The following is a 26,120-nucleotide window of genomic DNA, read 5'->3' on the forward strand; positions in this document are numbered from 1 at the left end:
AAGTTTTTCTGTTTGGGAGTTTGCTCAAAAGCTTCATGCCAACACGAATAATTAATCTTTAACTGAGATTTGAATAAAGCTTCCCAGAACAAGTCCTTTGTGCAGATAGTCGTATTGTGATGCAGATGCATTTGAAGAGTAACTTTTCACATCACAGTCATTCCAAAAAGTCAGAATAATTAAAAGATATAATGCTACTTTGCAAGGCTTTCTCAGCAAGAAATGCATTGCTCCTTTGACACAAATGTCTGGGAATTGCCTCACCTTTCTGAAAATATTCTTCTCCATATTGCTTTTTAATATCAGGGGGAAGCTTATTCCAAATAACCTCCTTCTCTTTCATAATCTTTGCTGGATTGGTTAATCCTGTTTTGAACAGTCCAGGTCGAATGCAACAAACCTTAACTCCAAAAGCTTTCATATCTCTCCTGCAAAGACAGCCCAATGATTTCATTGCATTAGACATTATTTTTAATACTGTGGGATTTTTTTCTGTACTAACACTTTTATTTCTGTATTTACATGGCACAGCAGCACACAAAACCTGTGAGGTTTGTTCATGGTTGTGAACTTTCAGCTTATTATCCCTAAATGAAAGAGGGATGAACTATCTTACCTGCTTCATGGAGTGAGAACATGCATGGGCAGTGACTGTGCAGTTGCTGGCATAGTGTATTTCACACCCTAGGTCACCTTGCAGTAGCTCATTAGTTATCATCTGACTTGTCTGTAAGACTGGCTGGCTGCCTAAATGCAAGTATGTAGAGCCATTTTACATGTCTTAGGGAATCCCTCTCGACCCCTGGCTGATGGTCCAGATTGATACAGTTCCTTCTGGCCCCATCTCATATCTGTCAGCCCTGTGTAAGTGTCCCAGTATATAAAATGGCACTATATGGCACTATATATAAAATATATAATATATAATATATATGGCACTATATATAAAATGGCACACAGATCGCTCCCTGTCTGTGCTACAAGAAGCAGCCATGGTGGTCCCCAGGATTAGTTTGCTATGTTCTCTAGATCTCTCTAATGATCGGCATAACTAAGAGAAGACCCTTTGGAGAACAAAGCTCAGACAGAAGTTACTATCATGCAATAACTCATGGTATGTATTTTTTATGGATGGGCAGCTGCTGGGAGTTTCTAGGTGCACTTTTCAATTAGGAGAATTAGGTTCATATTCATCCTGGTTTCAGCTGGGATAGAGTTAGTTTTCTTCTTAGTAGCTGGTATAGTGCTGTGGTTTGGATTTAGTATGAGAATAATGTTGATAACACACGGATGTTTTGGTTCTTGCTGAGCAGAGTTTACACTAGTCAAGGACTTTTCAGCTTCTTGTGCTCTGCCAGGTGCATAAGAAGCTGGGAGGGGGCACAGCCAGGACAGCTGACCCAGACTGGCCAAAGGGCTATTCCATACCATATGACATCATGCTCAGTACATAAGCTGGGGGAAGAAGAAGGAAGGGGGGCACGTCCGGAGTGATGGTGTTTGTCTTCCCACGTAACCGTTACGCGTGATGGAGCCCTGCTCTCCTGAGGATGCCTGAACACCTGCCTGCCGATGGGAAGTAGTGAATGAATTCCTTGTTTTGCTTTGCTGGCGCGCACGGCTTTTGCTCTACCCATTAAACTGTTCTTATCTCAACCCATGAGTTTTCTCACTTTTACTCTTCCGATTCTCTCCCCCATCCCACCAGGGGGGAGCGAGCGAGCGGCTGTGTGGGGCTTAGTTGCTGGCTGGGGTTAAACCACGACAATATTGCACAGACATCTCAGTTCCCTTGAGTGGAGCTTCCTCTGCAATAAGGCCTCTGTGCACACTAAGATAGGTTAGTTGTGAATCTGTAAGAGTACCAACTACGCTGCAATAATACTTGAGGACAGCTTGTGTGCCCAACAGGCTTTGTACCATTTCAAAAGTGGCATAATCTGTGTTGAGCAAAAGAACTTCTAAGAAGAATTAGTCCAAAGTGACTAATGTTTTTCAATTTTATACCAAGTGCCAGGATTGTATATCAGCTCTTATTCTGCATGTGCCAGTTTTTAGTTAGTATATGAGTCTTAGGAAAAAAAAAAAAGAGTGGTCTTTCCTCATAGTGAGTGTTATACCTTAAGCTGTCATTAAATCCTTCAACCCCAAACTTTGAAGGAAAATAGCCTCCACCACTGAATGCTAGGCAACCTCCAACACTGGATACATTTACTATCCTTCCCTTTGCTTTTTTTACCAAGGGAAGCATATTTATTGTAACATTTATGAGCCCAATTAAATTAACTTCAATTGGTTCTCTGAAGTGCTCAATATCCAGCCAGTCTGTAGGAGCTGGTGGCCCCATAATCCCGGCATTATTGACAAGTCCCCAGAGACCTGTAGGGAAAAAAAGAAGAAGAAAGTCAGGAAGCAAATTTTCACCTAATGTGTCAGATTACTTGAACTGGGTGAGACTTCACAGAAAATCAGTGAGGGACCAAGAAGGCAATGAAGGTTTGGAGGAATTGCTTGAGAATGTCCTGCAGTATTCAGCTTTGTTCTCAGTGTCCAGGTTTTATCACCATGCTTTCCACCACCCTTTGCGTAGTCTTCCCCCTGCCACGGCATTTTGGGCAGGAGGTGGTGTTGGCTTTTTGTGGGCGAAGGGGCAGTAGACAAAGGCAAAGAGCAACTATATTTGGTGACAGGAAATGTGTAAGAAATAGACCTTTCTATTAGGTCTATTAATAGACCCGGTCCTTGGTACAGGTAGAGTGTCCTGAGACACAGGTAAGTGTGCCCTGGTTCTGGGTGAGGTGCCAGGGCAATAAAGAACAGCTCTTGATAACAAAAAAAAATTAAAAATCCTTCTCAAAGGTTTGAAAGCAAGATGGGAACTGTGTGACAGAGGCGGCTTTCACTGTTCTTTTTCCCCACACTGACATTTTTGTTGTAGCAGAAAACTTATGCCTCACATTGACTGACATGCCTCAACTGGAAATGGGAAGGATTTTTTTTTTCAAATGAAAAGCCAGCTCCAAAAAATGAGGTGGAGGCAGGGAAAAAACACTGGATTGATTTGAAAAACATTTCTGAGCCCTCAGAGATGGGAGGGAAAAATACAAAAATGTAAACCTGCTTCTTTTCTTGTATCAGCTGTTAGGGTTGTGGGAATGAATACTTTTGCTAGTCTGACCTTACTCATAGTTTTTCTTGGGGAAAAAAATCACTTTTGGCCTGAAACCAAGCACTGTTTCAAATAAAAGCAATTTGGCAAGTTATGAGCAATTCTATGAAGAGATGAAAGGTCAAATGGAGATTGGAATTTAGCATTAAGTATAATTGGTACTATGGCACATCATAATAGACCAGATTTAAGACTCAAAGTTAGCAGAATCCAGCCCATAGGATCTTGGGCCTTTGTAAACTCTACTGCAGTACCACTCCTACTGAAATCAATTAGCATCAGTAACAGCAGCATCTTGTCTTGCACAACTTGTTAGGTCAAAGATATGGGATTTTTCTATTTTTCAGATTGTCTGCAAGCAATATTCCAAAATAGTTATATTCAGATTTATTCAATAGACTTCATATGTAATTTTTGCTTTTGATAGAAAGAGTGATTACTTACAAGTAATTTATTACATGTATTCATTTTTTAAAATAACAACTCTTTAAGCGTGTTAAGCAGCATTTATTTCATTTGTTCCCTAGCTGCGTAACACAGCATGGGAAGTGCTGAGCACTCATGCCATAACCCAGATATGCATGTGAATGCAAATGGTCCCAAAAAAGGTTCCAGGAACTGGAGTCCTGTTCTGACAATGATGTATCAATAAGCCTGACTTTTTGAGCACGTTCTCAAGTATTTACCTACCACTAACTAGATGTATTAAATATCCCTCTAGTGAAATCTTCTTCCATGTTTCTGGAAGGTGATGAGACATCCACGCACACTTGTCAAATGTCAGTTAAAATAAGCTGTGAACGTAGCATGGTATTTTTAGGAAAACTCTGTTGCTTTTTGTTTTTAAGACAGATATCCTGGCGCTCACCTTCTGACTGAACTTCAGCTTTGACCCATGCAGCCACTTTCTTAATGCTGTCTGAATCTCTCACATCTAGCAGCACTGTCTGAAGCTGCTTTGAGGTCACAGCTTTTAGCTCTTTGGCTCCTGTTTCAGTCAGACAACTGGCAAAAACACGGAATCCCTTTTTATCAAAAATCTTTGCTGCCATATTTCCAAATCCTGTGTCACATCCAGTGATGAATATGTATTTTCCAGTGAGATTTGTAACCTTCATCCTGTCTCTTGCCCTCCAATGCCACCACAGAGAGATGATGCCAAGAAAGAGTAATATGTAGTAAAGCATTTTTACTGCAGTCTTCGGGACAAGTTCTCCTGAAATGAAAAGAAAAAAAAAAAAAAGCTGCCAGTTTTTAAGGGATTGTTAGTGGGTTGGGTTTTTTTCTTTTTTTCTTGACTTGGCTAACTGCAACTATTCAGAGAAGCAGGCACAATTCAGAGCAGTGGCCTCCTTATGCTAAAACAAACAAACAAAAATCCTTCCTTGGGCAGAAATGAGAACTGGAGATATAATAAGGTTACAAAGAATAATGCGTATTAGGTTACTGCTGCCAGGTCAGTAAGCTCCCATTGAACATACGTGGGAGAAATGCTGACTACAGAAGAGTAGCAAAATGAAATATTTGCATGGAAACCAACAGAAATGTCTGAACTTAGTGTCAGTTCATAGAAAATTAAAGAGTAAGACTGGGGCCAGCTGGCAACAAAAGGTCAAGCAAGATCAGCAGGACCCAGAACCTTTCTCGTTACTGTGGATACTTAAGCAATGCTAGCCAGGAAAAAATTACTTTCTTTTACTAAAACCTGTAGTTGTCAGTGCCGGACTCTCAAGAAAGGGAGTAGCAAGTCCTGCCACTTTGCCTCTCAAGAAATAAATTCCCACCAGCTAGGCTGTGGGAGTGTGCGTGTGGTCCCTGAGCACAGGAAGGGGCATGCAGGTTGGGGCACTTCACCTGCCGGAGTGAAGCTCAGGCAGTGTGACAACATCAATACTGCAAAATATCTGCAAACCTGCAAATCTGGGATTATACTCCAATTGACTTAATCGTGAACTTAATAAGTAACTATTGATGATGGATGAAATTCCGCTTAGAGAAAACAATTCAGTTATACTTCTTCATGAGCACTCATGGCCCGGAAAACAGGAGATGCCTAATGCAATCGACTAAAAAAATAATTCTAAATAGACATAAATGAGTACAGATCTTTTTAGAGATTGCTTACAGACAACCCATCTCTGCAGGGCAAGATGCAATGAAGTTGCATTTACTGTGGCCAAATTCTCCTCTGGCAAAACTTAATTTAAAAGGAAATTGCAAACACCTGACATGTTTTTAAGCATTGTAATAGGAACAGGAACACTGCTTTTATTTGCTGCATGTAGAACTGCCTTCTGCTCTGATATGGGAGGCTCAATATATCTCCATTTTTATTGCAAGCCCCACGGCTGCTCATGGTGCTTGTTTACATAAATATGTATGCTGGTGAAATGCAGCTTCTTGTGTTGGCTGGAAGTTACCCAGGGTGTTGCTAAAGCTGCAATGCAGACATGCTAGTTTTTGTTGCTTAACTTCCTCTGCAGCATCACTAGTGAAGAAAGTATGAAGAAGTGATTAGGTAACTGCCCTCCCCATGTAGTGTTTCATGGTTCCTTTGTTAAGACAAGGAAATTTTTCTCTCGGTGTATGTACGCACACATAGCACGGTGGCTGGCTTTCCTTCTCCTGTGACCCTTAGTAAAATTACCATTCTCTTTATAATATCCCTTGCTCTGCTCGGAGTTGCCATATTCCTTCGCAGCCTTCCCTCGCCTGCAGCTGAATAACAGCCCAGGCAGTCCCTAGCTGTTACGCATCAGAGCCAGGGCCAGGCTTGCTCCTGGAGGCTGGGTGGAGACCTGCCCTCCTTGGCACGGAGGCACCGTTTCCCTGCCGCTCCTGCCCTCCCACGCCTACCTGCCCCAGACCTCAGCCATGCCGGATAGCTGCACCTCCTGCGTGTTAAAGCCTGTGCAGGGTCCGGCCATGGCAGCAAACTGGGGGGCCCAGGGACAGAGAAGGCTTGAGAAGAGCCCCTCTAGAGAAGGAGGAGACAGAACTGTGTTTCATCATGCCCTGCTTCAACTATAAAGTAGATATAAAGTATAACTCATAAATTAACATAAATAAAACAGAGTTTGGGCCTGATCTGTAACCTGGTCAATAAATAAAAATAAAAGCCAATTTAGCTAGAGTGAGGGAAAAGGCTTGCCTAGGCCTGTTTTTGCCGTGGCAACAGGCATGTCTACAAATACGGGACTTGGATGGTCAGGGTTAACTTCTATTCCCTGGGACCTTTAATCGATGAGTTGGTCAGACTTTATATCAAATTAATAAAGTGCTGAAATTACAAGCTGTTCAGTTAGAGTGCTTTGTACAGGCTGTGTTTCCAACTCCAGACTGCCAAGGAGACTGACAGGGCCAGCGCCTGCCCACAGCAGCCCACCTTTGCAATGTAAAGCTCTACCTCCAATTTTTTACAGGGGCCACAAACCAAAAAAAGAAAAAAACCAAAGGGCTCATCAAGAAAAAATGTATTTTTCTCTCGTTTCCAGGATGGGGAGTGATAAGAGGCACTCAGTCAGAAGCCCCAAAGGTGTTTGAGTGGCAGCATTCGAGAGTGGTTGGGAAAGCGGAGGCGCAGGGGACAGGCAGGCTCACGTGGACATGCCACCTCCTGACAGAAACGGGCGAGGTGGCCGAGGGGCCGGTTGCCCAGAGGGTGGGGCAGGCACTCTCAGAGATGTCTTTTTGAAAGAATTTTTTTATTTTAACACGTTGAGTCAGTTAATTTTGATATAAAAGTTATAGTTTGCATTTAAAATTTACAGGGTTTTTTTTGCTTTTGTTTTGTTTTTTAGAAGTGTTGCTATCTCTGCTATTTTTATTTGCACAGGTGTTTGGAATGGAGAAAAAATCCTTACTGGCTGCCAGACTTGGGTAGGATCAATAGGATAAGTGAGTGCACGTCCTGCTTCTGGTACTTTTCAAGAGCAGATGGTGAGAGGCTAATTATAGAAACAAGGCGAGTAACTAGAGGTAAGTCCCTTACTGCCTACCTTCCAGCCTCCCTGCTGGACGCACTCCAGATGGTATTTTGCAGTTTCAGTGTAGCATATTTTTGTGACCAAGAAATAAACATACCAGGACTTAGCGTTTCAGATTGTGATTTAGACCATGGGAGAAGAATAAGTTTGTTTCTTTGCGCTAGCCTCCACCTGGAGTTATCCACTCCCAACATTCAATGACTTGGACTTTTTACTTTTCATAACAAGAGAAAGTCACAGAAACATCCCCATTGCGCCCAGAGGTACTTCCCTTATTTCACTGTAAGGAAAGTATCTGCTATTCCCCATTTCAGTACGAAGAATTACAGAACCGTAGAATCATAGCATCATTTAGGTTGGAAAAGACCCTTAAGATCATCAGGTCCAACCATTAACCTAGCACTGCCAAGTCCAGCACTAAACCATGTCCCTAAGCACTACATCTACATGTCTTCTAAATACCTCCAGGGATGGAGACTCAACCACTTCCCTGGGCAGCCTGTTCCACTGCCTGACTGCCCTTTCAGTGAAGAAGTTTTTCCTAATATCCAACCTAAACCTGCCCTGGTGCAGCTTGAGGCCATTTCCTCTCATTGTATCGCTTATTACTTGGGAGAAGAGGCCACCTCGCTACAGCCTCCTTTCAGGTAGTTGTAGAGAGCAATAAGGTCTCCCCTCAGCCTCCTCTTCTCCAGACTAAACAACCCCAGCTCCCTCAGCCGCTCCTCATAAGACTTGTGCTCTAGACCCTTCACCAGCTTCGTTGCCCTTCTCTGGACACGCTCCAGCACCTCCATGTCCTTCTTGTAGTGAGGGGCCCAAAACTGAACACAGTATTTGAGGTGCGGTCTCACCAGTGCCAAGTACAGGGGGACGATCACCAGCTGTCCACCAGCACCCCCAGGTCCTTTTCCATCAGGCAGCTCTCCAGCCACTCCTCCCCCAGCCTGTAGCATTGCATGGGGTTGTTGTGACCCAAGTGCAGGACCCAGCACTGAGCCTTGTTGAACCTCATACAGTTGGCCCCGGCCCAATGATCCAGCCTGTCCAGATCCCTCTGTAGGGCCTTCCTACCCTCCAGCAGATCAACACTACTGCTGAACTTGGTGTCATCTGCAAACTTACTGAGGGTGCACTCGATCCCCTCATCCAGGTCACTGATAAAGATATTAAACAGAACTGGCCCCAAAATGTAGTTTGATTGCAAAAAAAAAAAAAAGGAAATTGACTTCTTATCAACAAACAGCTTTTTGCTTGCAGCAAAAATGATAAAACCCAGCCATCAAAAGAGGAAGTCTTGCTCTTAGGTGCAAAAAGGAGGTTTCTGTGTAGAACACTTGCTAAAGATCTTTGGAAAGGACAGTAACTTTTTCAAAAGTCATACTGTGTTGAAGGAAATAATGTACATATGCACCTCCTGGGATTGACATAATTCCATTTTTTATAGCATAAATCACAAATCAGTAAGCTCAGTGTAAAATTCACTTTGCATTGTGTAAAGTGAATACTAAGTCATGTTTGTATAACTCCTGTGGTGCCAAGAAAAGAATGAAGACACGGCATGTGGGTACTTGCCAACCTGACCAATTCTGAGTATGTACTGACCTTTCCTGCAGCTTCCCAGTCCTCCAGTCTCTTCCCTGATCAGAGTCCCATAGAAGAGCTTGTTCTCTTCCAGCCCAATATTGTTGATTTTGTCCTCTAGATACCTTTATAACCGTGATAATTTTTTTTTAAGATTAATTTCATAAACAGTATTGAACAAGTGACACTCCAATAACAGATGTGGAAGTCATCTGTCTAATAATTCAAGCTGCAAACTGTATCTACTTTATTTCAAATGTCCCTTACCTTAAATCAGGGTACCAAAAGAGAGCTGTAACTTGCTTTTATTTAGAGTTCACTTTACTTTCACCCTCATACTATTTAGGTGAAAAAATTGTGAGAGCACATGGAGCAAAATACAATATTTTCAAAAACTGGGAGAAATAAAGAAGTGAATGAAGTGTTTTCCTTTGTTTTTCAAAGGATCAGAGGACAGGAAGATAAAGCATCGTGCAGAAGCAGAAGTGTATTACAATATTGACACCTGCCTTACACTTCTGACACCCTGAGGTGCTGTCACTGTAAGTGGCACAATTAAGATGGGGATTATGCTCAAGTGAAAAATCCAGTGTCTGGCTTCTTGGCCCTGGAACCACTGTATGCTAGCTACAGAAATACATTTGGCTATGAATGGTTAAAAAATAAATTAATGAAGCATAAGAGCTGTCTGCTCAATGCCTTCTGTCAGGCAAGAGAGTCCAAACTGCTGTAATTGTATACAGACTTCAGCACAAACCACAGAAACAAGCTGGTCACGGGGAGTCGCAGCCTGCAGTGGCAGACCGAGTCTATTCACCTGGTGGGAAACCACGGCCACCTACTCCTCCATAGCTGTGAGCACACAGTGAGAAATTTCTGGCTATCTTTAGGAAGCTTTGGAAGCATTTTATTTGATTGCTGCTACTAGCTGTTGTCAATACTGGAATAAAGATCAACAGGGTACAGACTACAGCTTAGAGCTGAGGAGTCCTGTGCCAGAAGAGCGCATGGGCTTTCACTTCTTACTAAGGAACTACCTGTCTGGGAATAACTAAGATTCATCTTATTCACTTTCTCTTATGAACTGTTGGAAAAAATCCAGAGAAGAGAGGATAACTTCATTTGGAGTGGTAATATGCTGGAGTAAACAGCTACTGAAATTGAGGGAAGAAGCAGTTATTTTACTGTGTTTGCCTCAAAGATTTGTGATCTTTTTGTTCCTGTGCAAAGAGGTATTAAAATGACATAAGCTGGAAGCAAAATATTTCCTTTCAACTCAGACCACGACTGAGGGGAATTATCCTGATGGCACTGCTCATCTTTCATGACCTAAATAGTATCTATAACCTATCAAAATTCAGAGATTTTGCATGTGTCTCCTACAAGATGTCAGGGATGGGAGCATCTGTCCTCAGTCTCCTCGATTTACTGAAGTCCTGCTCTCTATTGTTTTAGTTCAGTGGCTAATTCTTCATTTGCTGAAGGGCTGACTCTAGCAACAGAAACTGAGTTTTCCCTTCCCAGGACATCAGAAGGAAACAAAGTACAAGAGGGCTTGAGGAGATGGAGTGGATTTGGCTAGTTTTTCCATTAGCAGCTGTAAAAGGGGAAGGTGACTCTGTGGGAGTGGGACCAAAACTGAGTGCTTTATGTTCTCCATTTCGCTCTACACAGACAGATAATTTTTCAGCATAGATTCATTTTTATGGCCCATGTCATAAAGTCAGGTCAGAATTTATTAATCTTCAGGATTTTTTGTAAGGATGAGTTGAGAGAAGGAGAGGTTTAGAAGGGAGCAGAGCCCTTCAGGAAGGCTGGGGTAGTCCGTGGTCTCAGCTCCAATTCATCACTGCCTCGATCTACTTCATTAGCAGTGTGAAACAGGCTCTGTGCATACTTTCCAAATGCTTAGATGAGCAAAGTCTTTAAGTGAAAAGACTGAAGTAATTTGTGTAAAGCTAAAATTATATTCCGTCTCTGGCAAGCCAAGCATTTTCTGGAGGTGCTCGACTTCCTTGCATGCTAAGTGTGAACTCTGCTCCAGTACCTTGAAAAGCAAAGGCATTGCATGACCTTTGGCCATGTTGCTCGTGAAGAAGCTGTCAGGGGAGAATGAAGCAAAGCAGAGTTCTGCTCCACCATATAATTTTTCTTCCAGCCTTTCCACTCCTATGCCCTGCACTGCAAGTAACTATTTTTTTTTTTCTCTAGCTCTGTGATGTTGTGGACAAGATGATTAGCACTGTGACATTATCTCAGATAGTGTTATTCTCAAAGCTATGCTGTGTACATTAGTATAGATGTAGACTTCTTTCCGTTAAGAAAATGGGAGAAGACACTAGGTTTGAGTTTGGTTATGCTCTCACTGTGAACACAGTAATGATGCTAAACAAGGACAATGGAGTTTTGGTTAGCTACATTTAATCGTGATGCACTTTTGTGCATGAGGCTTTATCATGGAAAATTTGAGAGCACAGAAGACTTGAGGAGAGCTGACAGACACTAAGATTAAGGCATTGCCTTTCTATCTTGTCCTATCAGTCAAGGCTCTCTGTACTGAAAACTGATTTCAGAGGGGAACTAAACCATGTTTGCCATTTCCCCCTAAACTGTGTGATGACATTGGCTGAGGGCATAGCATTGTCCTCACCAATGTCCCTTATTGAAAAAACCATGGAGGGCTCATCTCCAATGAGAATTCACTACTACTCACAAGCTTCCAAGTTGGAAAATCTTCATTTTAGAGGAAGAATGGTAAAATATTAGAAGTCATGGGGAGAGGGACAAACCACGGGTTAGAAAACAAAACTTTTGAGCAAGTTTTAAATCTGAATTTAGCTTAACCTCTGCACAAATTTTCCTATTATTCAGCTGATGTTGCTATTTACTGCAGGGACAGTAGTGTACACTGAATTATTGCATGGCTAATAAAGTAATTATGTACTAATGCTGATAAAATAATGCTATAATAATCTCTTCTTGTACGTTCATTGCGAGCTTTTTTTTTTTTTCCCAGAGAACCGCCTGGTCTCCTCATGTATAATTGCTTTCCAAGTGCCCTGACTTTATGTTGTGAGATTACATTAGTCAAATTTAAACCTTCCATTAGATGTCAATGAACTGTAACCATTGTGACCACATGGTTATTGACCCAGGTGCAAACAGCCAATGCCCAATTTAAAGATTCAGTTGTGACAAATGGGTTAGAATAATGAAAACCTGACGGGAAATGGTTGGGTGCTTCACTGACTAAGGGATCCTTGCAGTTTGTGCTATGATACATGATTTTTCACAGCCACGGGTGAGTAACAAATCTATCATGTTTAATGTTTCAGAGTTAACTGATGAAACTTCCTGAACTGAAAGGTACTTCTATTTTTCCCCCAGAACAATTTAAGCTACATGCTAAATTCCCTCTGCACGGTTAGTGGGTTTTTTGTTTGTTTTTTTTTGTTTTGGTTTGGTTTTTTTCAATGGGACTGTTTGACGAACAAGACATTCAAGTTCTATTTTGAAGCAAAATGTCTTTCTGCATGTATGTTACCATTAATATCTGAGGAACCTAGTTTTAAAGAAAAATGAAGGGCCAACCTTCATTGGGGTTTTTGTCCCCCCCTTTATGTTAAATAAAGATCTGATCTGAATAAAGATGTGATTTGAAAAAGATTTCAAAGGGCTTTGGATCAGGTCCTAATGTTACTTCATTCTATAGGGTATGTTCCTTTGCTAGCATTTTCCAAGTATTACTTGTTTAAATCTGGATTTTGAGTTCCTTAAAAATTTTTGTTTATCAAAAATCCAGCAGCCATACCTTAGTTGGCTAGAGTAAAATGCTGTTTCACTTTAGCGCAGTTTCTGAGGTATTCTCTGCTCCTAGTTTGTATTTTGCACGCACAGGGGTAGATGCAATGATCTAATGCCTTCTACTATCTCTGAATTCTATTATCGAAATCATTTTTAGTGCAGACATCAGCAACAGTATTTTTCAAGATGTTGTAAGTGATCCCCAGTTAAACATTCAGGCCCTGAGGAAGGTTACTTTAATATTCTAATATATTATACTAATCTGCTATACTAATCTCTTTAAGTCAGCTAACGAATGATGCTTGCTGGACAGGATAGTATGTGGATAGTATTTGCTGTGTTGAGCTTTAGAAAATATAGGAAAAACGTGTTTCCTGTCAAAAATGTGGGACAGTCACAATTTTATTGGAAAACTGACAACGTTCCAAAAAGTTTAGCTCTAGCAAGTGTTTATAACTAGAATCCTTATTCAAGTCTATCAGTCATTGTTTTTTTTTTCCACTTTTCCTGTTTTTTTAACCTGCATCAGCACTGAGGCTTAGAAAAATCAGTTGCAAAATACATTTCATAGTGTTAAAATACAGTGTCAGAGGAAGCACTGAAATGAGACTTCCCAGCATGATGTTCTATACTGGCATTAAAAGGACAGATTGACTTTTACAGCATTCCATTACAAAATTTTGTATAGATGTTACGACTGCAAAGTCAAATAACAAATAGCTGAAAGAGGACAGGCAGAGAGTGAGTTTGCTTTGCTTTACTTTTACCTTCTTCATCAATTTACAGTATGACATTATTCATTATCTTTCTGAAGCAGAAATGCAGTGGGGGTGTTTTTTAACCACTTCATAGCTTTTCACTGGGAGCCACATCCAGTAGTATGGTTTATACTTCTGTGAAGTATTTTACAGCTGCTGGAATGTGTGTGTAAATACCACACTTAAAGTTTAGATTTATTTTGATAGCAGAACAGGTAGGAACATCGCTTCTTTACTCCAGCAGAACCCATTTTCATAATCCAGGTAACATTTCCAATTATACTGATTTCAGTGTAAAATCAGCAGTTTGTCTATTAGCTCAGCTTTCTTTATACAGTTCCATTACTTGTGCGCTGAACAGCGCAAAGCAGTCAGTACTAGATCTAGAAGCCAATGATGGCGTCATGTTTAAGGACAAATTGCTAGTAAAGCTACCATTGTGGTGAACTATTTTTTGCAGAAGAAAATATGAGTGGATGGTTGCAGTTGGTATCTTCTGGGTAGTATTAATTCAGCCAATGATGCTTTAACCATTTGAACCAAGAATCTGAAAAGCTTTACCAAAGATACAAACATAGTGATTTGATTATTTTTCTCACACCGGTGGCTTTCTTTGCAATTTATTCATTCATGTTTTTTTTAACTGTGCCCTTCCTAAGAACATATACTTAAGGTAAAAAAACTGGCCAGCCTTAGGCCAATTGCATATTAAAGTTGTATTTTCCTTAGAATCACGTCACTCTGAAGGGCTCCCCAGTCTGTGCTGCCACTGTCAAATTTCTTTGTAAATGGAGCAAAAAGTCTGTGTTTTCAGATCTCTAGCTCCAACCTCACAACTGAATTGACAGATAAAAAAAAATTGTCTTGAGAACGTGATCACTGACAAAACTGCCAAAAATGAACTGGCTGAGAAACCTTTTTTTCTTAAGAAACTTCTGGAACTTTAGGATGATTTGAACAAACAGGTTTTGGAGATCTTCTGTTTCAGACTATTTCAATCAATCAGACACTGCAAAAGGCAGGGAGGAGGGAGCAGAATAACTCTTGTGTTTTCACTGATGAAGTGAGTGAATTTTTTTTTTCCACTTGGGGAAAATTGTCACTCTCATCTTCAGTGAAAACATAATCTCAAGGGACTTAAAGCTGCCAGGAATATATACTTGCTCTTTTTGGGAATTTACATTTCTTTTAATGTAAACTGAATAATGTCATCTGGAAATGAAGCCCTTGTTAAATCCTCTTCCATATGCTTGATGCAAATCCAGTTGAAGTAAAATTTAATGATTTGTAGATAGGTCCCATGTGAAACAGTGATCCGTATATGCTACTTTCCTTTCTTTCTGGCCAGAAGCAGGTGTTACATGCTTTCTCTGTTATATAAAAGAGCAGAAAGAGAACTTGGAAGTGTGCACATGGTAGAGACTTTAACTAAGGAAGTACCATATCTTGTTCAGCCCATTTGCCATCTCTCTCAGAGAATGGAAAAATTATGATTAAGATTGTAAATTTTTTCACTGTATGCGGGGATGAATTAAAAGCCTCTGTGATTTTATGTTGTAAGTGACTACTCTAGTCCTGGCCAGACATTTCGCTATTGCAGTAGTTATTTGGCTCTACCCATTTACTTAAGGAGAGAATTTGGGTAATGATTTAGAGGGTCACAGAATGTAAGGGGGTCAGAGTTTACTGACCAGTGGATGAATAAATCGTCTCTGCTCATCAGAAACTTTTAGGCAAGAAAAACTACATCCATAGAGTGGCAATTAATGAACCTATGTCCAAATGAATGGATGTACAGAATAAAGTTCTGCAGAGGTTTGTCTTGCTTCTGGCATAATCCAGTAATACTGATAATGATGTGGATTACACGATGGAGAATAACCTTATTAAATTTGATCATGACATGAAGGGAGGACAGACTGCAGATATGCTGAAGAACAGGACTAGAAATCAAAATCTCCTTAATAAACACTTAAAATGGGCTGAAGAATGTAAGGTGCTGTTAAATATAGACAATAGCAGGCAGGATTAATCGACTGTGAAAATATAGTTTGGAAAGTAACTGGCTCTGTAGCAAATTGTTTGCAAAAAATGAGTGGCTTTAGTGGATTACTAACTGAACGTGAATCAATGATGTGATACTTCTGTTTAAAACCCAAATGTCCTACTGGGTTGCATAAACAGGAATATAATCCATGAAACATGAAATAATCCTTCTCCTTTGCTCCGTGTTGGTAAATCTGGTGCTGTAGTGCTGTTATGCACTCATCACTTCAAGAAAGATGTGCTAGAATCCAGAGGAGACTAGTGGAAATTATCAGAGGTTTAGGAAATAACACCCTATCAAGGAAAATCGAATGAGTTGCTTTCTTCATCTGAAGAAGGAGACTTTCTAGTATTATTCAAATAAATACAGCCTACTTACAAAGTGGAAAGGAATGATTATGTTCCATATCCTGGGTGGATTGCACAAGAAGTAAGGGGTTTAAATTATGACAGGTGAGATTCAGATTAGACATTGGGAAAAAAATATTTTAACAGTAAGGACAGCGAAGCACTAATTGCCTGGGGAGTTCTTTGGGCATCTTTGATAAACGTCAGTTAAAAAAACACAAGGATAATTGAACTTTGCCTTGGATGCTTAGAATTCATCAAGAGACTTTGATCTTTCCAGCCTGACTGATTGATGATTCAGTGATGTGCCAAGAGATGTACGCGTAAAATTCAGGAGAAGAGGATAAAAAAGAGAAAGGTTTGGTTGGGAGTTAGCACTTCCTGAAAGCCAGTTTAGAATCATGGAATCGTTTAGGCTGGAAAAGACCTTTGAGATCATCAAATCCAACCGTTAACCAGTTTGGAGGGAAAAGTAACAAAGATGAAAGGTTGGGACTTTATGGAAAGTGAAACTATTAAAAGTCACATATGCATCCTGAACCACTGGACTGGCTCCTATTATGTTGCTCCATTTGGATCTAGGAATGGGTGTATTTCCTTCATCCTTCAGTAATTTCAGAGCCAAGCTGCTTCTCAGCCCTTCCCACTTCTAAGGAACCACCTGGCTGTGGCTAATCACACAGCTGTTGCCAATATGAAGGATTTTGGTAGTTTTAATACTGTTAGCAGAAACGAAGCGGTTCCTTTAGAGGGCTAAACAGGTAAAAACTCAGCTGGCTGGGAAGGCAAGTGGTGTAACACAAATAATCTGTGGAAATGTGTCTTTTATACAGAAGGCTTCTTGTATTATTTGGGCAAAAGATGTTAAAGCTTTGATATGTGAATGTGTTGTAATATGCTTAAAATGAGAGGTTGTGAGAGGCTTATACAGAAGTATAAACATAAAAATGTTGATGTTTAATGACTGGACTAAGGTATTGTAATTATGCTTTGGGACTCGTCACATGAAACAAAGGTGTGGATGAGATGACTTTGGTTATGAAAGGGCATGTTTTGGGGAGGGCTTTCGCAGCACTTTTCCCCAGGTGCCATCTTGGATGCCAGGCCTGCCTGGCCTAAACTAGTGCTACCGGCAGATTTTGCCTCACAAAAGTGCTTCTTTAACAAAAAAGTGTTAAATTTATCTCCTTATTTCTGCTCATGTATGACATCTGCTCGGCATGTCAGTGTGACTAGTTAGGAATAAACCTATCCAGAGGAGCAGGTCTGCCGGGTAACTCGTCCCAGCCGAGAGCTGTGGGAGTTCAGCTGGTGGTGGTGATACCACAGATGTCGGTCTGGCCCTAGGGTCCCCCCCCTCTTGTCCCCTGATTGTCCCCCGATTGTCCCCCTGTCATGGTCCTGCTGGCTGCTGCCAGCCGGGATGGGACAAGGCAGGGGCAGGTCTCTGGCCTGCTGCTCTGTCATAACTGAGGCAGGATCTGTCATATTACTATCTCAGTCTGTAACCTATGGATGTCACCTGCACAAAAGCAGTAGTTTATTTTAATACAGCCATTAATGGGGACAGGGCTGGTTGCAGTGGGCTGCAAAGCCCTGCAGAGCAGCCCTCACTTGAGGCAGGAGGGACTGAGGCCTTTCAGAGGCCTTGCACTTAGGGGTGAGTTGGGCATGCTTCTCAGAGGTGTTTTTCTACGCTGTAGTTTCACGGTGTCTATTCTGTTATAACTTGTGCGGTAATCAGCGGCATTGCCCTGGAATAATGAGGGCAAAACTGAGGTGAGCAGGAGTTTAATGTAATATTGCCCCATGTTCACAGTATGCTGATATTCTTTTTTTTTTTTCCTCCCCCTCTCTTCAGGACTTCTGATTTAAGTAACTGATCATCATGTCTGACCCTGTTGTTCTGCGTAGCATCAAGAGATTGGGAGAGGATAACTATGCTTTTGACTTGGATGGCAAACGTAAGAATTTTATTCTTTAGCCAGCTCCTTATTTTATAAAGCATGTAAAATAGGTGGTGGGTGGCCTAAGTGGAGCAAACAGTCTACAGAATACAAAGCAAATAGTCTGTGGAATAAATATTGTTATGTATGTGGTACCTGCTGTTATGGTTATGCTGCCTGCAAAACAACTTTTCTATAAAACTACCTATAACAATCCCTACTTGTGGCCAATCTTCATTATCAGCCTACAAGTTCACAGTATTTACCTAGGTTTTTATACTCAGCACTTTGGTGTACAAGTAAAGGGCCTTTACTGGGGGGAAAAATAAAAAAAGTTCTGTCTTCTGTAGTTGCTAGAGCTGCTTTCAACAAACACATATATCTGTAGTCATACTTGTATTAGGCAGAATTCTTATGAGTTATTGCTCTGTGATGATCTGCATTCCTTCTCCTCATCAGAGCTTTTCCTCTTCCATTTTTCCTTTCCAATGTGCACTTTTCCATTTTGCCAATCCAAATGCAGCAAGAGTCAAGGAAAAACATGAAGAGAAACTGCTCAATATTTCGAGTTCTGTTTGTAAGACTTGAAAAAAGCAGACAAAGAGAGGGGTGTTAAATATTTATATTGAATGTAAGGTACAAGGGAAAGCAAAAACAGTAGCACATAATGGAAGATAAATTGCAATACAATGCTATGCTCCTCACATAGAGTAAAAAGGGTTCACAAAAGGATTCCAGCACTCAGATATCACCAGATTCCCTAAGCATACATACATTTTGTATTTTCAAATTCCTTGACAACTGTGGCCTAATCCTGGAAGTGTTTAAGCTTTCATTAAAAACATTCTTCTAGGACACAATGAAATGCTTCAGACTATGCATGAAATAGCCTGTGTTCTAAACACAGGCCTTATTGGGATTTACAAATGTGGCATTCACTCCCAATTTCACCTGCTTCATCACAAAAATAGGTGCTCTCGGGTCGGCTCTGAACAAAACACAGCTTGAGGAGGAGGGATGCTTTTTTATCATGGGTTCTCTTTTTTTTCTTTTAACTCCTCAGATGTATTGTTAGAACAATCAAGCTGGATAGTGATAAAGACTATGCAGTTTTATTTCCTTTTAAATACTTATGACAGATTTCCTCCAGAAAACTGGAGACTCATGTTGAAAGACAGTCCCTCTCTCTTGGAACTATTTTTCACCAACAAAAAGAAATCAAAGCAAACCATACTAGACTGAGTTACTGTGAAATTTTTTCCCCTGCCTAGACAACAGCTCAGGTTTAAGGCAGTCCAGCCTCAGCCTCTTTTGTTCCGTGGGAACCATACGTCTACCTTTTGTTAAACCTTGTGGCATGCAGCAAAATTCTTCACATAACCATGTATATAATGGAATTTCAGACAATTATCAAACTTTTTCAAGACCTTATGACTGATTTTTAATCAGAGAGCTCTCTTCAAGCCTCATCTCCCTGCTATACAAGCCTCATCTATATAGCAGCACAGTTTCAAAGCTATAACTTGATCTGTGATGATGTCTGTTGTTATTTTTAAAACTTAGTAGTTGCTGATTGATGCTAAGTCTGTATTTCAAATCTAGTATCATTCATTGTTTGAGTTTGGGATTTCCTTCCAATCTTTATCTGTAATAGGATGTCTCATAGGACTGTTGGCATAACAGTAGAGTTTGAACATATTTGGAGTATTCAGTCTGATCTTGGACTAAGCCTTGATTGTGGTTATCTTTGTAGAGATTGACTGACATCTGCAAACATAAAAGCAGCTGTTCCATTAGAAGACAGTACATGTGCTTTTTTTGGTCTGACATTAGAAACTGAACAAGAGCTTTACGTGCAGAAGGTGTTATGTTACCACCTTCTGTCTCTCTGTGTTAGCCAGATAATTCCTTTGGTTTTAACTATCCTCATCATAACTCTCACTTTGCTGGGATTATTCTACTAGTCTAGATATCTCCTATTCAACAGATTCAAAGGTCTGTTTTTGTTAGGAACTTCAAATCTATTGTCACAGCTGGTAAGAAGATAGTGTAGGAAACTATTCTCCGAATAACTTGAACGTGTTCTTAAAATCAAAGCTGGCATGCTAGATTCTGCAGCTGATTTTGAAGTCTGCAACACAGGAGCAGCCACCTCAGCTCCATGACTGTGAAAGAAACCAATACGAACATTTTCTGAAAGTCTGCTCTCTCCCCAGTATATTGCTACATAGAGTCATAGAATCATTAAGGTTGGAAAAGACCCTTAAGATCATCAAGTCCAACCATTAACCTAGCACTGCCAAGTCCAGCACTGAACCATGTCCTCAAGCACCACGTCTACCTGTCTTTTAAATACCTCCAGGGATGGAGACTCAACCACTTCCCTGGGCAGCCTGTTCCAGTGCCTGACTACCCTTTCAGTGAAGAAGTTTTTCCTAATATCCAACTTAAACTTCCCCTGGCGCAGCTTGAGGCCATTTCCTCTTGTCCTATCACTTGTTACTTGGGAGAAGAGACCGACCCCCACCTCGCTACAACCTCCTTTCAGGTAGTTGTAGAGAGCAATAAGGTCTCCCCTGAGCCTCCTCTTCTCCAGACTAAACAACCCCAGCTCCCTCAGCCGCTCCTCATAAGACTTGTGCTCTAGACCCTTCACCAACTTCATTGCCCTTCTTTGGACACACTCCAGCACCTCAATGTCCTTCTTGTAGGGAGGGGCCCAAAACTGAACACAGTGCTCGAGGTGCTGCCTCACCAGTGCCGAGTACAGGGGCACTATCACCTCCCTGGTCCTGCTGGCCACACTATTCCCGATACAAGCCAGGATGCCATTGGCCTTCTTGGCCACCTGGGCACACTGCTGGCTCATGTTCAGGTGGCTGTCAACCAACACCCCCAGGTCCTTTTCCGCCAGGCAGCTCTCCAGCCACTCTTCCCCAAGCCTGTAGCATTGCATGGGGTTGTTGCGACTGAAGTGCAGGACCCAGCACTGAGCCTTGTTGAATCTCATGCAGTTGGCCCCGGCACAATGATCCAGCCTGTCCAGGTCCCTCTGTAAGGACCTACCCCAGCACACTGCTCTGCATCCTGCTGGAGTGAGCAGCCATCTGCATGCTGAAGCAGTACAGATCTCCCCGCTCCCCTCCCCTGCTGTGTTTTGCTTTGTTTTTAGAACTTCTCACTTAGGCTGCTAACTGAAGGCAGTTTCAATGCATGGGGCATTGTGGACTCTAATATTGGTGGAGAGTGGGGAAGAATGATGAGAAAAGGGAGTGAATAGGTAAAGGGGTATGTGCTTCTACTTCTGGGACAGAAGACTGTTTGTCTCTTCCAGCCACTTACTTAGAACTTCTCCCAGATTGCTTAAATTGATCTAGCTGATTTAAGGGGTTGGTTTTTGTCTGTTAGTTTGTCTTATGTACTTGTTGCCTTTACTTGTAGGATTTTGGCAAAAGACTTTCTATTGGGACCAAAGCTATTCCTCTTTTCACAGTTGGGTTTTTTTTGGCCTATCCAAGTGAGTTTGCCTCTGGTTTCTCAGTTTCCTTGGAAATGCACTGTGTTTCCTGCTTAATGTAGTGAGCAGTTTGTTGAACTGCTAGAGCACCTTTCCCAAAGCAAGCATCATTCCTTTAAAACCCCCTACTGGCATTCTGGTGATTCAGCTCTTCTGCTCTCTAATCTCCAGTAAGGTTTGTTTCAATAACCACCTTTTGTACATATTAGTAAGAATTAGCCCTCTCTGGATCAACCCTTGAACACCACATCTGTAGGTGTAGGTAAGAGCCAGCTTTAGTTGGAAGCCTTTTGAGTAGAATTTTTCATCACTTGAATCAAGTATCAGATTTCCTCAGGCTTAACTTTTACTGTGTTCTCACAACACCAGTAAAAACTCAAATTCTTGGCAATGTTCTTCAGCTTTTCCTTGATTCTGTGCTTCTTTTCAAATTGTAAAATTTCTTTCTTAAATGCCTTAGTTCCTCTTTCAAAATTTGTTGAGCGTTCAAATATTACTATAGCGTTTTTCTTTAGGGTTAATAAATTCTTTCATCTTCCCTACATTCTTTTCTTTTCAATAAAAATCATGTTCTGTCCTCTTTTTCTATTTTTTCAATTGTGGCAGTGTGAACTGTTACTCATCTGTTTCTTTCTTTCAAATCAAGTATAGTCAACATCATTGCAAATTCTCCTCTTGCTTAAAAACTGCTGGCCCACAAGAGCTGGCCCACAGTTCCTCACACTCTTCAACAGTATTGGTATACTCTTGTTTCCCTCTTCAAGTTCATAGATCAGAGTTTCCTCACCTTCAGAGAATGTTTATTTTGCTCTCTAAATTGATATGATTCAGAAAGCTATTTTACCAGACTCTTGTTCCTCCCATTTTCCTCCCAGTAGCCAATTCCTTCAGTTTTTTGCAAAACACTTTGCATTACCAGCCTACAGAGGAAGCCTTCTCTAAACCTTATCTTTTCTGATAAACCCTGGAGAATCTTCTAGGAATGGTTTCAAACCATTACAGCTGTTACCAGCTGCCAAACTTCAAAAAACTGCAAACAGATGTTTCTTTTTCCTTCACAACCAGCTCTTTTCTAACACCAAATGATTCTTTAATAATTTTACAAATTAAAAGCTTCCTGGAAAATGTCCGGGATTCCTGGGATGGACATATGTCCTTACTGAAAGAATCTTTTAACCATCCCTGAGTAACAAACAGAACAGAATAAACCCAATAGAGTCATTGTTAGCTAGAGCCAAATAAAGTTATCTTACTAACCCAGAAAGGAGATGTAATCAGCTGTTTCCTCAGTCTCAAACTCAGACTGCTTCCATCTAACATTGTTGCCTTGGGAAATGCAAAACCCTGGAGACAGTGGAAAAGCCGCCTTCCATTCGGTGGGAAAATGATGGAGGCAAAATTTGTGGTTGCAGTGCCTTCTTTGCACCGTCTGTGAATTGTGATGCAAGTTCCTCTGTATTTGCTCTGTGAGACAGGCATGTGCCTGCTCAGTGTTGTGTCACTAGACGTGAAGAAAGGAAGGCACGGCTTGAAAAGCATACCGTGGTGCTGAACCTGATGCTGAGCTTCGGCAGATGCCGAGTGCATCATAAACAAGCAAGGTGCATATGCCCTGTGCCCTTAGATTATCCAAACTGTGCTGTATACATAAAACTAGTTCTTTATTCATTGTCATCTCAAGTGATGTACAGCAAATATTTTCTACATCAGCCCTTATGATGACACTTCTTCTTTGGGGCCCCTGCAAACACAAACTGTGCTTTAGGTATGATGTCTTTAACAACATCTCTTGAAGGGGAGCTAAATCCAGACCTGTTCTGGGGACTAAGGAGTTGCCCTACAGCATAATTATATCCTGTAGTATAATTCCATTTCTCTAAGCTATGGTTCCTTAGAGAGTATCCCAAGAATAGACATCAGTGTGACAAGTTCATCTTACCCTCCATGGATTGCCAGTAGAGTAGTATTCCTTGATGAGCCAGTATCCAAGAGAACTAGTTGAATACTAGCAAACCGTGTGCAATGAAAACGGGTTGACTTTTGGCAATAGTCCTGAAAAATGTATTTAGTGAAAACCATTTTGTCATCTGGGGGACTGACAACTTGAGACTACTTCTTCAAGAGAAAGTAGGCATAAATTGATATAAATTTACCAAGGAATTTTTGGACCCATGTCAGTTCATGTCCCCGGCTAGATGTATCAGTGGGAATAAGATGCTTTAACTCAGGAATGATCAGGCCCCATGGGGTTCTAGAGTTTATGTTTCACATGTCTATAAAAGATTATGTACTTTAACAATAATTATTAACTAGACTGTGCATTTATTTTCCCTAACAGGTAACAGCTTCAAGAAATCAGAGTAAGTCACATACACAAAAGGAACAATCAGTATTTCTAGCAATATTCAAAGAAGTTAATGTCATCGGATCAAATTGACTCATTTATAGAATATATGGTATTTAATGAAAAGCTGTTTTCTGGAGTTGAACTGCCTTATTTGATACAACCGACAAAGGTAGACCAAAACAGCCCTGGAAACCTTTAAAAACACAGAGTAATGGCAGCAAAATATGGTCTTTCTTCCAAAAATATTTTTTATGTTCAAATTTATCTTTCTTCAGTGCTTTTAGTTTGAGAAATGAGTTTTTCAGGAATTTTAATCAATCTTGACTAATTTCTCTCAAAGCTTAACTGTGAGACTTTAAAATAAAAGGAATTAGCTCACATCATTTGAGCTCAGATATTAAGATTTAAATGTAGAATTCTAGATAGTTAAAAGCTGAAATGACTTAGAGACCTTGACCTTCAGCTATAATCTGGATTTGAATGGGGTTAAGAGCCTCCCTCTTCCTAGATCTTGGGACAACTCTGTAGCAGACTGGACATCCTAATGCGTGCTGTAATTTGTGCCAGCTCTTTCTGACACAGTGTACACAGTCTGAGAACTACTCCTAGAATGAGGAAGCAAGAGCACCTCTTAATTTTTGTTTTTGTCAGGTTGCCCATCTCAGAGACCACCAGCGCAGCATTCAAGGTCTACCACAGTCCTCGCACATATCTTGAAACCCAAGTTCTTTTGGACTTTCAGATGTAACACACATATGGTCCTACCTACTACACATAGGAAGCTTCCTTCAGGCTTTCTAGGATCTGGTTTCTGAAAACTGTTCATGACAAATATAGCTTGAATTCATTTGTTTCACTGAAAAAAAAAATCCAAATTCAAAATTCCTGTTCATTCATCACTGAATGTACACAGCTGATGATTACTTGCTATAACATGGATCCCATTTGTAATGGTGCAACTAGTCCTTTAGATTTTAACTGATCATATAGAATAGCAACACATAATGTGCGCACTGAAAGAAACCTGTATGGTAGGGTGAGAGATTCTGCTGCCACTACGGATATATGAACATACAGGAAATATAAGAGGGAATGGGAACAGGACCTTTCTCTGTCCAGGTCTAGCCAACAACTTGGACGGTGGGTTTTTCTCTAACTGATCTCCAAGAACCCACAATCCACATTATAGAAACAGTGTTTTGAGGAGCTGCTTATGAAACAAAGCATAAACCTTCAGATCATTTTAACCTAACCTCTGTTCTAGTCCCTGTCTAAAATTTAAAAGAACCATCAAATCACTGGTTCCAAAGAAATCTGAAAGAAACAGCTTGTCTCTTAAAATTTTGGACAAAATGTTTCAAATAAAATGTAATTTCAGAGAAGTAACCAAGAGAATAAAAGAATTAATGTAAAATCTTATCCTTTTTGCTAGGAATTGCTATACATATGAAGAACCTTTTATAGAGAAGAAAAGCAAAAAGTGAGTTAAGTTCAATTCTGTGTAATATCTTTGCATATAGAACAAAATATGTACTTAAATACAAGTTTATAATTTTATGTTTTCTGTTCTTGAAGGTCATCAGAAAAGAAAGAAAACAGTATTCGTGTTGGCTTCTTTCAGCTGGTAATGAAAGCAATTGCTATAAATATTTTATGTGTATTGTGCTGCAGAATAAGTGACAATAATCTATATGGTTGTTTTGGGGAATAGCTGTGACTAAGCCAATCTTTTAAGGATTAAACCATTTGGCATGAAATCCTGCCATTAAAGTCAATGGGAATTTAATAGAACCCTTTGTCATTTTGTCAGCTTGGTATCAATTACCGATATTTGTGTCATCATTGTCTATTAAACACATTATACTGAACCTACGGGTAGATATGGGGAAAATAATTAAGATGCACAGCAGGGATCTAGGTTGACCTTGGTTCATTCTTATTTCTGCCAAAAATTTGCTGTGTGATATCTGGCAGATAATTTAGCTGTCTCGTAATTTCCCCATGGATATGAGAAGATCTGGTAACTACAGAAACCTGGGAATGCACAATACTGTATGGTATGTCTAGCCTTTGATGGGTCTTAGAATCCCATAGGGTGCATCTAAATTTTAAAATTAATCTAACAGAGAGATGTCCAACCCAGCAGCATGCAGCTAAGAGGTTTTATTACTTCTGTTTTGCATGTAGTCTAGGCAATTAGCCTGTAATGTGTCCAGACAAATATCATCCTGACTGTTGTACTGGGCTAGTGCAGTTACATCCATGTGGCTTGTACTCTACCTGGCTAAGTATCTCGGCTCTTAGTTGGGTGGAGAGAACAGTCTGTCCACACAGAGGGCTATGTCTGTCAAGCAGAGGGGTTTGAATTCTGTAGCCTGATTTGCACAGATGTTTAACTCCTGAAGTGCAGTTGGTAAACAGTATGTTTGCATCAGATGTGCTGAGAGATTAGATATCACACATCTGTGCATTTTCTGTGTGGTTTTTTTTTTTTTTTGTTTAATCAAGGGAATTCCTAGAATTCTTATGACCCAGGTTTGCAAAACAGTGGTAGTACTACAGTTTTCTTCTGACATTTTTTGTGGAGAGACATTTTCTTTCTCGTTAACTGGCTT

At 40.6% G+C, this 26,120-nt stretch overlaps 2 protein-coding genes across 2 annotated transcripts in view; one reads left to right on the top strand and one right to left on the bottom strand.

The window, feature by feature from the left end:
- Positions 1 to 26,120, bottom strand: part of DHRS9 (dehydrogenase/reductase 9) — a gene marked incomplete at its 3' end in the record, with an annotated part of 43,692 nt that overhangs the window by 13,000 nt on the left and 4,572 nt on the right. Inside the window, 3 exon segments of the mRNA XM_082311467.1 lie at positions 265 to 428; positions 2,121 to 2,379; positions 4,038 to 4,385. Coding sequence (XP_082167593.1) covers positions 265 to 428; positions 2,121 to 2,379; positions 4,038 to 4,356 — 742 coding nt within the window. The 5' untranslated portion in view covers positions 4,357 to 4,385.
- ABCB11 (ATP binding cassette subfamily B member 11) overlaps positions 17,584 to 26,120 on the top strand; it is a gene marked incomplete at both ends in the record, with an annotated part of 45,303 nt that continues 36,766 nt past the window's right edge. The window contains 4 exons of the mRNA XM_082312042.1: positions 17,584 to 17,659; positions 23,497 to 23,518; positions 24,938 to 24,985; positions 25,081 to 25,129. Of these exons, the coding sequence (XP_082168168.1) occupies positions 17,584 to 17,659; positions 23,497 to 23,518; positions 24,938 to 24,985; positions 25,081 to 25,129 (195 nt within the window). The remainder of the gene's footprint in view (positions 17,660 to 23,496; positions 23,519 to 24,937; positions 24,986 to 25,080; positions 25,130 to 26,120) is intronic.

Source organism: Platalea leucorodia, assembly GCF_965183815.1.
Source record: "Platalea leucorodia genome assembly, chromosome: 5".
Taxonomy (NCBI): Eukaryota; Metazoa; Chordata; class Aves; order Pelecaniformes; family Threskiornithidae; genus Platalea; species Platalea leucorodia.